This window comes from Castor canadensis, chromosome 5 (genome assembly GCF_047511655.1).
Source record: "Castor canadensis chromosome 5, mCasCan1.hap1v2, whole genome shotgun sequence".
Taxonomy (NCBI): domain Eukaryota; kingdom Metazoa; phylum Chordata; class Mammalia; order Rodentia; family Castoridae; genus Castor; species Castor canadensis.
In genome coordinates, this window is record NC_133390.1 from 69,554,192 (window position 1) to 69,568,069 (window position 13,878).

The 13,878-nt window shown below is 44.0% G+C and overlaps 1 protein-coding gene and 1 long non-coding RNA gene across 6 annotated transcripts in view; one reads left to right on the plus strand and one right to left on the minus strand.

Moving 5' to 3' along the window:
• The window catches only part of Ildr1 (immunoglobulin like domain containing receptor 1), a 42,088-nt gene that overhangs the window by 14,385 nt on the left and 13,825 nt on the right, over positions 1 to 13,878 (minus strand). For all 4 annotated transcript variants that reach the window (XR_012447966.1, XM_074073264.1, XM_074073263.1 and 1 more), the window contains exons 2-5: positions 12,924 to 13,094; positions 11,554 to 11,703; positions 6,865 to 6,984; positions 6,447 to 6,593 (exon numbers count right to left, since the gene is read on the minus strand). Coding sequence is in view for 3 of the 4 variants with exons in the window: in XM_074073264.1 (XP_073929365.1) it covers positions 6,447 to 6,593; positions 6,865 to 6,984; positions 11,554 to 11,703; positions 12,924 to 13,094 (588 nt within the window). In the remaining variant the exon portion in view is untranslated. The remainder of the gene's footprint in view (positions 1 to 6,446; positions 6,594 to 6,864; positions 6,985 to 11,553; positions 11,704 to 12,923; positions 13,095 to 13,878) is intronic.
• On the plus strand, positions 835 to 6,600 carry LOC141423247 (uncharacterized). Of its 2 annotated transcripts, none has more exons than XR_012447968.1 (4): positions 835 to 873; positions 1,917 to 1,962; positions 4,046 to 4,139; positions 6,464 to 6,600. It is a non-coding gene; the product is annotated as an uncharacterized lncRNA (long non-coding RNA). The 2 variants fall into 2 exon arrangements; XR_012447967.1 differs by having other exon boundaries at positions 6,461 to 6,588.

Consider the following 13,878-nt stretch of genomic DNA (forward strand, 5'->3'; position numbering starts at 1 on the left):
GTAATATCTCAGGCCATGGGCTAGAAATAGAAGGTGTAGTGGTGAAGAGCTCAGAGGGGCTCTGAGTCAGGGGCTTGGGGATCTGGGGCCTGTCCAGTGAGTTCAGAGCCACCTGCTCAGAGTGGGAGGAAAAGGCAAGGGCATCATGCTGACAAGTGTTTCTAGCTGGGATGCCAGCCTGGATGGGAGAAAAGCTGCAGGAAGAAGGCAGGGGAATGACAATGCTGAAGTGGATTCCAGTCGATCCTTTCCATTCTCCTCCTTACTTTATTAAGTGTTGGGGTTTCCCCTAAGTAAGGGGAATCTCTAAGCGATGGGGTGAGGCAGGAAAGGGGGAAGGAAATACTGCTCTCTTACAGGGCAAAGAATATAGTGTAAAAAGTAGCACAGGGGGTCCAGAGAAATGTCACTCCAGGCCCCTAGATGCAGCTGGTTTGCAGTATACAACCCATGGCGAGTGCAAATTAAAAATAAAAGCACTTATTTGTTTTTGCTCATGAATTTCTATTTTGAGGTAATTGTGGCTGAGTGTCACATGACTCCCAAGGTCTCTGCCTATCCATGCATGTAGGAGATGCATGCTGCACTTGGGCTCTGAACGATGACAGTCCTCCTGCCTGGTACTCTCACCTCCTTGGTTTGCCATGTCCTGTGGCCACCCCTAAAACAGAAGGCTTTGCCTGAGCCTTCCCCTAGGTACAGTAGAAAGGTGCAAAAGGCAGGCATTCCAGACACAGGGCAGGTTTGCTGAGGACAGTGGCAAAGGGCCCAGTGGGAGGGCAACAGGTGGATCCAGTGTAAAATAAACTTCCAACACAACAGGAAGTGGTTGCAGCAGAGCCTCCGGAAGTGTCCGGAGCTCCAAGCCTGAAGGTGAGTAACAGCCCAGCCCAGAGGAAATGAGATGCAAACTTGCAACAGCTCCCCCCTGGCTGCCACACCTTTATGCCAACTGACAGCCTTCCAGCCTGAAAACAAAGTGCACAGGCTGAGCACTCTGCGGTCCCTTTTGCTAAAGGTGGTGCTCCCTAGCTCCCTATACTGACCACAATCACCATGCATCATGCTTTGCTTAATAACCTGGTCATTTCGCATTGGCTAGTCCTCTGAGAGATCTCCTCAGTGTGGGTGTAGGATGAGGAAGTTGGTCTCAGACAGGTTGCCTTCCCAGCTGGAGGTCTCACACTGACCAGCAGAGCCAGGGTGTGAACCTGTGTCTGTCTGATGCCCAAGCCTAAGTTCTTTCTGCCACACCATTGGGTCCTGTGCCTCCTTTGTTTCTTGTGATGAAGCCCCTTTGTTTTTTGTACTTTCCCCAGGGGAACCTCCTTGGGTTACTCTCTCCATCTTAGTTCCACACTTTCAAAACCCACTTAGGCTAGTTTCTGTCCCCAAGGCCTGGGGACATCTGATTCTTTTGAGAACAACACTGCTGGCAGCCACTCTTATAACTGAATCCTGTCTTCCTCCAGATGGTACCATTTCCCCATTTGGCCACTTCCTTGGGTCCCACTCTCAGAGACTTTTCTTCAGTTAGTCTAATAAAAGGCAAGAAAATGTGTTTTCAACAAGCTCCCTGGTTCTAATGGGAGTCAACTTAGAGCTGACAGCTGAGGATTCTCAACCACACTGAGAAATGTGGCCCTCAGGAACAGGTTTCCTTAAATATAGGCTTTTGAGGGTCAGATGGACTTCAACTTGCACCCCAGCATGTACAAGCTGTGTGACTTTGCGTGACTTCCCAAAGTCTCTGGGCCTATTCTCATCTATGAGCTACAGATAACAGCCCTCTGGCAGGTTGTTGAGGTTAAATGAGCTAACACACATGAAATGCCTAATGGATGACACAGAGTCGACAGATAGTGACCCTCATTGCTGTAATAAATTGTTATAATAAATTCCTTCTCTTGCTTTAGATCCTGGAAGAAACAAATACACATAATGGAGAGTAAACCACCAAAGGTATGTAAGTCTTCCTTTCTGAGGAAAAGCCAGGATATATTCTTTAAGTCATGCCCCTTGGGTCAGAAATGACACTCAACAAACACCCCAATCCCCTCCAGAGACCCACACCTCTCCTTCTCTGCAGCAGGCGTCCTCTGTGTGCCCCAGAGATCTTCACTTGCCTATAACTGGTTACTATTATTTTCCACCCCCTCTCCATTCTTGCAAAACTGTTCTTTGCCCTTTTTTCCTGACTTTGAAATACTTATACTTTAAAAAACTAGTTTTTTTTTTTAATACAGTTATACAAAGTTCTTAGTGCTTCTTTGGCAATGGAATTTTACAACTACATAAAAGCATTACACACATTATTTATTGTGTGTACATAGTTGACTGACAAAAATTATCTACTATCTAAGAGCACCCTAATTAATTGATGAAATAAACTACTTCATATTGTAGGCTTTCCAAAAAAGAGAGAGAGAGAGAGAAAGATACACGCACACAGAGTCTTCTGTTTTGCCTCCTTTAATCCATGGTCACTTGGTTCTTTACCTTTTCTTAACGACTGTTCCCCTGACTTGACACTTCAGTAACATCCTCAGGAGATTCCAGGAATCCCATGTACCTTTGAACTCTTGCCATTTTAGCCTTAGATTGTTGAGGTTAAATTAAATGAGGAAGCAGGTGCTTCCTGGCCCTAATCAAGCACTAATTTCAAATAGCCCTTCTCCCAATAGGTCTTTCCATGAGTGATCTACTGAATCTATTTCCTTCTTGTCAGGTAGCAGGTTAAACAGTCTCCACTTCTCAGGTGAGGTGTTCACCTTCCCATGAACTCAGGATTCAAAAGGTAGAGGTCCAGTCTGCCAAGCTCTGAGTGGTTGTGGAGAAGTCTCTTCAGGCCTCACTTCCTCCAGCTATGGAGGCTGAGGAGGGAGAGATGGAGATTCTCATCAGTGTGGCCTGTGGCCCAGACTTTTGGGGAGGAACCCACCTATGGATGAGAGGTATTTATCCAGTTCTTATGGAAAAATATAAGGCTCAATTTTAAAAACTTTCATCTACAAGTCTGAGTTGAGGTTGAATTATCAAGGGTTACTAAAACTTGACGTCACTTTCATTGTTCCTCTGTCTAACCCTCTGTTAACTCTCAGAGGAAGGGGGAAGCAGATTAAGGAGCTGAGTTGTGGTCAGAGAAGTTCACATTTCTCTGGAGAAGAATCACGGACATCCTCTGGAGGCTCCTTTCTGCATCTAGCACATTTATTTATTTGATGATGGGAGGCTGGGAGTATGGAACCCAGGCCTCATGCATGTTAGGTAAGTACAGTACTACAGAGCTATGCTCCCAGCCCTAGCACTGGGATTTTCTGATGTTCAGACAGGCTGACGTGAGCTCCCTTGGCTTCCTCCTTTACACCTTAATCACCCTCCACATATAGTGACTTCCTCTCTCTCTTCAGAGGTCAGGCTGCCTGCTTTCCCTTCCCTTTCTGAAGCTAGGTCTTTCACTGTAGCTCTGATGTCATTGTTATGGCCACTACCACTCATCAGTGATCATCAGTGATAAGTGAAGCTTCATTTTTTACTCCCTTGCTACTGAGCTTGGGTCTTTGCTTACAAATATGCTTAGGGTAATCATAGTCTAAAAAACCTGACAGAAATCCCTCCCTCCCCTAATAAGAGAACTTTCCTTAACAATTCTTTGGTGTGACTCCTCTTGTTACCAAAGTTCTCAGGACAGTGACTCACTTCCAAGGATCTTTATTTGTGGCCTGCACTTCATCATTTTACCAGTTCTTCTAGGTGAACTCCAGCCTCCAAGGAGACACCTCTTTCTTCAGAACCTCTTTTTATAAGCTCACTTCTTATAAAAGTGAGATACATTCACTATCTGCACTAACTTCACCCTAGTCCTGCCTGCTTTTAGTACCCCAGGGACCTAAGAATTCTAAGAAGACATCCTGAGAGAGTTTTTCTCATCTCATCTCACATTATTACTACTCCAGAGACAGTGACTACCTCCCTGAGGCCCCTGAAAGGTAGAAGGGAGCCCCATGGCCCAATATGTGTCCTCTGCTATTTCTCCCTCTTTAAGGAACTTCACATTATCCCAGCCGATCTCAGAGTGATGTGCTCACACAGGCTTTGGCAGCTTCTGCGTGGGACACACAGACACGCACAAGTCAGAGGTACATGGACTTAACACTGTACTGCTGCTACTTACTAACTATGAGACTTCTCTGACCTTCAGTCTCCTTGTCTGTTAAGTGATGAGGACCACTGCCTTCTAGAGCTGTCATAAGGGGGGTTGGGGATTTAGCTCAGTGGAAGAGCGCCCTGAGTTTGGTCCCCAGCACTGAAAAAAAAAAAAAAAAAAAAAGGAAAAATAGAGTTGTCATAAGGATTCAATGAGAAAAAAATATGCAAAGGGCACACACATAGTAGATATCCAACAAAAGTGATTTCTCTTTTCCTGTATGATCACAACCTTGGCACACAAGTCCGAAACCAGACTCAGACCATTGACCTTCTTGACATCACTGTAGGTTAGTTTGGTTTCTGTCTTACTGGCCAATTCTTTATTCTTCCTTTTAAAATTTTTCTTTCAAGTGAGCCAGAATGATGAGTGGCTGTCTCTGGATGCTCAGATTACTCTGCATTTTCCTGAATTTCTCAAGTTTTCTATAATGTGGTCATTTATTTACATCACTAGGAAGAGGAAATGTGATACAAAACAAACAAAAATCCATTTAAAGCAGCTCATTCAACCCCATTTATTTACAAGGAGAAGATCTTTATAGAATAGCTTTTGTCCTCTTGTTTTCACTATGAATTCTGTACCTAAAACTTCCATAGCATTAGTTATAGTTACATTTTAAACTAAAAAATTTTAGTTCAAAGAAAGATGACGTTAACAGCAAGATCTTTCACTCCCTCTTCCCTTCCCCTAACACAAGGGGGAAACCAGCACCCAGACCAGCAGCTTCACATCACCTGGGAAATTTTGAGAAATACAATTCTTGGGCCCTCTCCAGACCCACCGAATCAGAAACTCTGGAGGTAGGGATAGCAATTAATTTTGATGAAGCCTTCCACATGGTTCTAACATGAGCTTCAGTTTGAGAACCACTGCTGTAATACTTTTCTCCTCTGTTCTATCCCTTTCAAGTTATTGCTAAGGAGCAGTATGACACTTAATAGAGTAAGAAATACATATTGGGTTTCTATACCTGGTTCTTGACACACAGCTCCTAAAATTCCTGGATTTCCAAAGTGATGAATGTTGTCTGTATGATAAAGAGATGACTGATGGCTGAGGTCTCTAGATAGTTTCATGATGGGTGCAGGTCACCAAAAAGATGGAGACATGATTAGGGGATTGGAACCTTCAGCTCAATCCCCTGAACTCCTGTTACAGGAGAAGGGCTGGAAGTTGAGTTGATCACCAATGGCCAATGACTTAAGCAATCATACCTATGTAATGAAGTATTCATAAAAAACAGAAAGGATTGATTCAAAGAGCTTCTGAGTATATAGAGGTGCTAGGGGTTTTTGCAGCTGGGGAGGGCATGGGAGCTCCATGTTACTTCCCACATACCTTGCCTTATGTATCTCTTTGTTTATATCCTTTAAAATAGCCATTTTTTAAATCAACAGGTAAATGTAAATGAAGTATTTTCCTGAGTTCTATAAGCTACTCTAGCAAATCATCAGAACCCAAAGAGAGTATTGTTAGTGTAGGTGTCACCTATTGCTTGCAAATTGCCATCAGACATGAGAGCACTCTTGTGGTACTGAGCCCTCAACCTGTGGGCTCTGTTCTCTCCAGGTAGACAGCATCAGAAATCACTAAACTCTAAGACACCCAGTTAGTGTCTGCTAGAGAATCGTTGCAGGGGGGGTAGGGAAGGGAAGACTCCACACATCTGGTGTCAGAAATGTTGAATGATGTTTTTGTTTTTCCTTTATAAATGGCCTTCTCTCACACTGTTCTACTCAAACCACTCTCACTAGTAGCAAAGACTATGCCACAGGCAAATCAGGGCTGTCTGTGGAGGAAATGCCATCAGAAGGCAGAAATACCTGACAACTTTTTTTTTTTTGGGGGGTGGGACTGGGGTTTGAACTCAGGGCTTTGTGCTTGCAAAGCAGGTGATCTACCATTTAAGCCATACCCTCAATCCAAGAAAACAGAGATATCAGAAGACAGAGATGTCAGAAGGGAGAGATATCAGAGATATCAGAAGAAGGCTTATGGCAACCTGGAAGGTGGGCAGGGAGAAATCCTCATATCGGTCACTTTCCATGTGGCTCAATGGCTTCCCCAAGCATCATTTACAGGGCTAAGGGCAATGTATTCTGAGCCTGTGGTGGGAGAATGCATGGAGGAGAACCCAGAAGACCCCAAGGCTTTGACCTGGGCATGGGAAGCTGATCTGCTTGGGGCACTGGGAACCAGTACCATCCCACCCCACTGATGGTCTGTCCTCTCTCACCTTGCTCTGGACAGCAGCAGCGGGTGGGGCAGCACGGGCAGCGAATGTAGCAGCAGCAATACTGAGGACAGCATTGGCACCAGCACACTCCAATCAGCACCAGGAGGAGGAGGGCTCCCAAGATGATGAAGATCACTGTCAGCCAATCTGCAGCAGGGGAGAAGCCAAGCAAGGGGTGAACGAACTCTTCTGGGGGGTCCTCCACTTCTACCATTCTAGAAGATCTAGTAAATACAGCTCTTGACCTTCAGAGTAAGGAACAACATACTGGCAAAAAAGTGTATAGCTTTGATAAGGGAGGTTTGGGATCCAATGACAATAACATAGACTTATTTGTTTCTGCTTTTGTTGGTGGTGATGGTGTTCCCGCATGCAAAATTGTTACAGTGACCAAGTGGAAAATTCCAGTGACACTTACGCAAGACAATGAGCTTCACCTCCTTGTCTGGGTCTCCTGATGTGTCCCCTGGAGCCTCAATGGTACAGTAGTATACTCCGTGATCCCACCACATCACTTCATTAATCACAAGATCAGCTCCTGTGTAGGAAGGAGAAAGTGCCAGCTGTCAGAGGATAGGGCATTGGTTTCTGACCCTTAAGTCCCCACCGTTGTTCTTCCACATCCTAAAGGGCCCCTGGGAGATGAGAGAAAGGTCTCAGTTCTTTCCTCTGAGACCTTCCTCCTTCTCCAAGTAGTGTAATGATGAGTGAACTCTTCACTGGGCCCCAGTAAGTATTTTATAAGCATTCTGGATACACTGCCTCGCTGAATAACCCACTAAAAACCCTGTAAGTGGGTGAGGCAGAGATTACCAGTTGTCTCCCAGTGATGTTCTCCCCTTCTCTCACCATCATAGAAGTGATGGTCATGTATACAGCTGCTGTGGATTAAATGTTTGTCCCCTTCAAAACTCATGCTGAAGAGGTAATACATTCTTGAACAATTTTTGTTTGCTATATTACCATCTCAAGCAGAAGACTTGTTCTTTCTTCTGAAGTTTTTGGACATAGCCTGCATTACAAACTAGATGTATTACAGTAAAAAAAAAATCTACTTATTTACTATAATCTTGAGAATAAAATATTTTTGTTTAGGTAATTTTAACTGATGAGTCTATTTCTGAATATATTTCTACCTAAAAGTGGCAATTATGAAAATAATAATTGTATGTTGTAGATATAACATATATATCATGGTAATTTATATTTAATGCAAGTTTAAGGTGAACACTTTATTATCATCTCCCTGAGTTTTAATTTTATGTGTGTGTTTGTATATTTACTTATGCTTCTATTTAGAAAAATCAGATTTATAATTTGGACATCCTAAAAATGAATCATGGAAGTTTGTGGCGATAGCTTCCATGTTCAGGTTTGTGTCTAAGTCTGTTTATTTGTCTAAACAAATAAAAGCTGTGTTTATATGCCTAAAAAAAAATCTCTTTTTCTGACATTCAATTGTGATTGTAACAATACTATGAAATGGGACTCTAAAAGGTGACTGGGTCATGAGGCCTCTACCGTGATGGATGGGACTGGTGCCATAATAAAAGGATGAGTTTGATACCTCTTGTCCTCTCTTCTTTTGCTACATGATGATGCAGCAATAAAACCCTGACTAGACTTCTCAGCCAATACAGAACTGTAAGCCAATACATTTCTGCTTATTACAAATTACCCACTCTCCTGTATTCTGTTATAGCGCTGCAAAACAGACTAAAACAGGGACCATCCAGAATAAAATCAGTTATTTCCCATCCTCTCTTACAGATGGGCATGGACAAGTCATTCAGTTCTAACTAACAGAACATAAACAGACGCCTCACAAAATGGCTCCCAGGAACTTTCTTAAAAACAACTTGTGAACATCTTTCTCTTTTCTTCTTCATCTCTTCTAATCTGTTCACTGGTTTTGTGGTTTGAATATGGTTTTAGTGTGTCCCCCAAAGTTTCATGTACTGGAAGCTTGGTCCTCAGTGTGGCAATAGTAGATCTTTAAGAAGTGAGGCTTAGAGCACTCTTCTTAAAGGGTGCTGCCCCATGAAGGAATTAACATAGTTCTTCTAGGACCTCAGTTAGTTCTCGAGAGAGTGGGTTGTTATAAAAGAACAAGACTGGTCCTCCCTGCTCTTTGGCTTCCTGTCTCACCATGTTGCCATTCACTATGTGGTGACCCAGCTGAGGAAGCCCCAACGAGAGGCTAAACCAATAAGGCCATCTGATCTTGGTCTTTCAACTTCCAAAATGATGAACTAAGCAAACCTCCTGCCTTTACAAATTTCTCAGTCTTTGGTATTTTGTTACAGTGACAGAAAATGAACTAATTCATCTGGAAAACAAATGTGACAGCTGCAATCTTGGATTAGGAGGAAGAAGAAAACATTGTTGGTGAGCTGGAATCAGCATGAGTCATAAAGACATTATGGAATACAGCTGCCACACTAGGTATGGTCTGTATGCCTCTGTCTACATGAAAGAGAAACAAACTTCCTTATTGCTCTTACTTACTCACAATCAAACTCAATCCTAACTGATACCGGGGGAATGATTACTTAGCTGCATTTCAGATGAGGAAAATCAAAACACAAAGATGCTAAGGAACTAACTGTGCAAATAATACAAACAGTACTTAGCAGAGGTGGACTCAAACCCCTATCTCTCCTTCAAAGCTGGTGCATTCCCTTCTCCAAATTGGGTGGAGAACTCAATAGCTTAGACTCCTTACCAGCCTAAGATGAGCAAGTACATCTGGATATCAAGGAAACAGGTTATAAGATGCACTTCAATACATAGAGATTAAATGCCTATATTTTAAGAGTAAATGTTGCCCTCACCAAAAGAATTTACGTTCTCACAAGCACTGAATAATACTCTGCTACCCCATGAAGATAAGTGAATGGTTAACTATACATTCAAGTTAAGCAAATTCAACAAATGTTCACTAAAGACCTTTTGTGGGTCCAGCACTATGTCAGGCACTGTGGGAGAAGTGAAGAGGAACAAGACCTTCTCTGACTTAGAAAAACAAGTCTGAGGCAGCAAGGCAGAGTCCACATTCTGAAGTCACAGCAGTGTCTGCTGTCTTACCCTCAGTAAGTTGCCAAAGAACATCTTCAAATTCTTAAAGACTTTAACATTATAGGCTCACTTTTGCTTAGTCAGTGGTCATATCTGTAATCCTCTAACATCTGTTTGTCAAGAAATACTTATTTAGGAAATGAAACAAAAATGTGAGGTCATGCAACATTGGAGCAAACTTTGATTTCCGTTTCCTTTTCTTTCACATCAGTACTTACGTTTTCCCCTAAACATGATTTTCCAAACCCACCACCTTTCCCATGAACAAACTTACCCTAGACTTAGAAGAATGGTGAAAGTGCTTTGGGGGGATGTCTCCTTTTAAGTCTGACAAATGTTTGTAAATCTGCCTCAATTTCTTTTGGAGTCAAAAAGAGCTTTTTAGGGATGTCAGCATTATAAGGATATTCAGATATGTTAATATCTGATTTGACAGGTTTGTCTCAAATGATACAAACTCAGACATGAAAGTGTCAAAGGGCTCCAGAAAGTCATGACAAGCCTAGAGGTAGAAATAAAACCCAACGGGAAATATTGCTTTCCTGTAGGAGTGAGAAAGAGGCAGGATTTGACTCAAAGGTTGTTGGGAGTGGAGGTAGTAGAAGATACTGCTCAGAATTAGAGAAAAACAAAAGAGCAGAGACTCTCATTCACAGAGACTTTCATCTTTCAGAAACTGTAAAGGAGACTTAAAAAGAGGATTTAAATTTTGAGGTCAGATCAGAGGCAATTCTTCTATGTCTGGAGAAAGTAGAACCACCCTGAATCTTTGAGGATGCACTTGGAAACTGAAAGGAGAGATGTTTCCTAGGCCAAGACTGGCATGAGGACATCAGGGAGTGAATGTAAAAGCATCAAATTTAAGTGTTACAAAGTTGGAAGTAATCGTTAAACTGTCCCTTTAAATGGTCACAGGATATTCATTGATTTCCTTACACTGTAGCTACAGGTACCATGAGTAGCCTACTAGATGTTTTCTCCCTCTTTTCTCTTTTCAACCAGAAAATACTTAAAAAAAATTTTTTTAACCACAGTACATGAAGCTCACTGAAATAGGCTCTGAATGCTGTGTAGATAACTCATTGTATCAATCCTGGATTACAGGCTAGGAATGTGGGGAGCTAATCCATCCTATCCATCCAAAAATGTAGTGACTGATAACTAATGTTCACTGCACACTCACTGTTTGCTAAGTGATTTTTACACATTACCTCCCTTAGTTTTCACAACTCTCTGTGAGACGGGTACTACGGCAAGTCCCATTTTATAGAAATTGAGGCTAAAAAAATTGAAGGGGCTTGCCCAAGTTCACATTCCCTGTAAGTACAGGAGGGGTATCTGTGACTAAATCTGGCTACAGAACCACATTAATTCCACTACTGTGCACCAGGCACAAAGAATAGACTTGATTTAGACACTGCTCCCAGAACATTTGCTGTTCACTCCATTGTGGGGAGATAGACCATCTCAGAAAACACAAAGAAACACAAGCCAGGGAAAATACTGATCTGTCACTGGTGACTGAGTTACTAAACAGAAGCACTGGAATTTGCACCCAGGGCTTTTTATTCCCACCCCAATGCTGATTCTCTAGCAATAACAGGCAGTGGTCTCAAAGTGATCCCTAATCTCAAAAATCAATTTGCTTCGGTATAGGCAAGAAGAGTGGCCAGAGTGGAGCTCTGAGACCTGGGGTTTGAGTAGGTCCCGAGAGCAATTTGTGGAAAGCATCAAAGGAAGGAGATCCACATGTTAGCCCAGAGTCTCAGGAAAGCACAGCAACTCATTCACACCCTGACCTTTAGCCAAAGCGGTCACCATCCTCTGATCCACAGACCAAGTTCCAGGGAAGTAACTTTATACCATGTAGCACATTCTAAGAATCTGGCACTTTCCTCAAACAATGACAGTGACCAAGTAAATCATCAGGCAGCAGAAGAAACTGGGAAATCCCATGCTGACTCAGCCTGTCAGGCTTATGTCTGCATCTCCTCCACCTCCTGCTCCCCCGCGCTTCCCCCACACTCACGGTTCTGGATGGTGATCTTGCGCTGCCGGTAATCCACCCCCAACACAGGCTCGTTCTGCCCCCGCCGCTGGGCCACGATGCGAACTTCCCTCTGGTTGTCATTGCAGTCATTGGAGGGGTCCTGGCCCAGGGACAGAGCTGCCTGGTATGCTGGGGAGAGAGGGCACACTCAAGTCACACAGAACACTCTGATTCTGCAGGTCTGGGGTGGGACCTGAGCTTCTGAGTTGTAGTAGGTTCCCAGGTGATGTCTACTGACTACAGGTGATGCCAGGAACCCCATTTTCAACAAGACTCTAGAGCCCTTGGATGGGTCATTTCCACATTTTGACTGTTTCCTCCATCTTCCTTCCCAACTACTCCTTGTCTCATTTTACAAAGTCCCTCCAGCCTTGCACCCATGGGGTTCATCTGCCTGCTCTTACTAAAGAAGGTTTGCCAGCTATGAAATCTGCTGGTGACCACTGCCTACTATCCCAGTGTCTTCTGCCCTCTCACTGAGCTCAGGTGTTTTAAGAGAAACTCCCAGGAAACAATGCTTCATTTAGGAGTCCTTTGGGGACCCTGTTGGGTGGCTCAGTCAGTGGTATTTTGTAGTTGTAGTCAAATCCTACTGTGAGACACTAGCCCCAAGGCAAAGAATGCCTCCTGTTCTCTTTGTCTCATCTCAGGGCACTTCCTTTCTTCCTCCAAATAGAGTATCTACTTCTACTCTCAAAATTGTCTCAGGCTGACTGTGGGTTCTTTGTTTCTCTGCTTCTGGAGGGAGGGCAAAGACAGGCAGCTAAAGAGGAGGGCTCTGGCTCCTGGAAGCAGAGCTGACATAAGCAGGGCTGTTGTTACTGAGGCAAGACATGGCTGAATTTAAGTATACAGCACTAAGAAGCCCAGATGCCAGGGGAATGGGCTGCCTGGGGGACAGTGAGCTCCACACTGGCAAAAGTGCTTAGTCAGCTGAGCAAAGAACATCCACCAGGAAGGCTGGCTGGGGAAGGGAATATGGCACTGGGCAGGAGGCCTCACCAAGAGCCCAAAGAGCCGGCATCCTGAGGCTGGTCTGCATCATCAGCTCAACCAGGAAGGGACTAGCGGTTAGCACTTACTCTGCCTTTTGTTTTTATACCTGAGCTTCCTTAAATCGTTTTGGAACAAGGCAGTACAAAAAAAAAATTGAAATAAACTAGTAAGTGACCATGAACAAGTCATTTTGTCAGCCAGGATTCAATTTGTTTCTATAAAATGAAGGGATGGTGTCTGTGGCTTTTTCTCGCTGGGAGGATTTGTGAACCTAAATAATTCCTAGGCTGCAACAGCAGTACAGTACAGAGATGCCTGGAACCTGAGGAGAACCAGAATGGAGAGGCACTCACAGGCGGAGAAGTAGTCAAAGATGGGGTCCTTGCAGAAGGACTTGAAGCGCCAGGTCACCACCACGTCCTGGAGCTGAGCAGAGGTAGTATAGTCACATTTGAGGGTGACGGAGGCAAACAAGGTGACATAGCGTTCTGTGTGCTGGACTGTCACCAGCAAGGACAGGCACCCTAAAGGCAAGAGCAGAAGACAATACTGAAGGTGACCTACTTCTGTTCTTGGCTGGGGTAATAAAAGCCATGCAAATGAGCCAAACACACGGCCTGCGCTCCTGTGTGACTCTGGTTGGGCGCTTCCAGGCAGAGCTTAAGTTCTTACAGGCAGGGTGTGGCTACAGAAGGCTTCAGCACCCTGGGGAGGGATAGGGGAAAAGGAGTGAGGATAACTCCCAAGAAATGACAGTCCATCAACATACCTGACAACAGTTCAACAACAATAAATGCACACCCAATACACCCAACAATAAAAGGACTACATCAGGGTTTGGGTGTGGCTCAGTGACAGAGTGTCTGACCAGCATGTATGAGGCCCTGAATTTGATCTTCAGCACTGCTAAAAGGAAAAAGAACTGCATTAAAATAAGGCCATATCTGTACTGGAGTGACCTTGCCAATGCATTTTTTTTCCCCGTCACTTTTAAAAATGTCTTCCCACTTCCTTGAAGTTCAAACTTCATCTCAAGGTCTACATGCTGCCTCAGCTGTCATGTCCCGCCTCAGTCATTCTGAACTTCACCCCTCACACTGGATTCCCTCCTCCAGCTCTTCCCACTGCGACTGGCTCAATGTGAAGCACACTTCTGTGTCACTTGTCATGTTACTCTCTTCCCCAGGACACTTCCCATCCATTCTGCAGGTCCTCAGATGACTCAACCTCTCAAGCAGCCTCACTGGCTACAAGGTTGGGATGGAGGCCTCTCTCAGTTTCTCCAAAATGCCTGGTCCCATACCACTT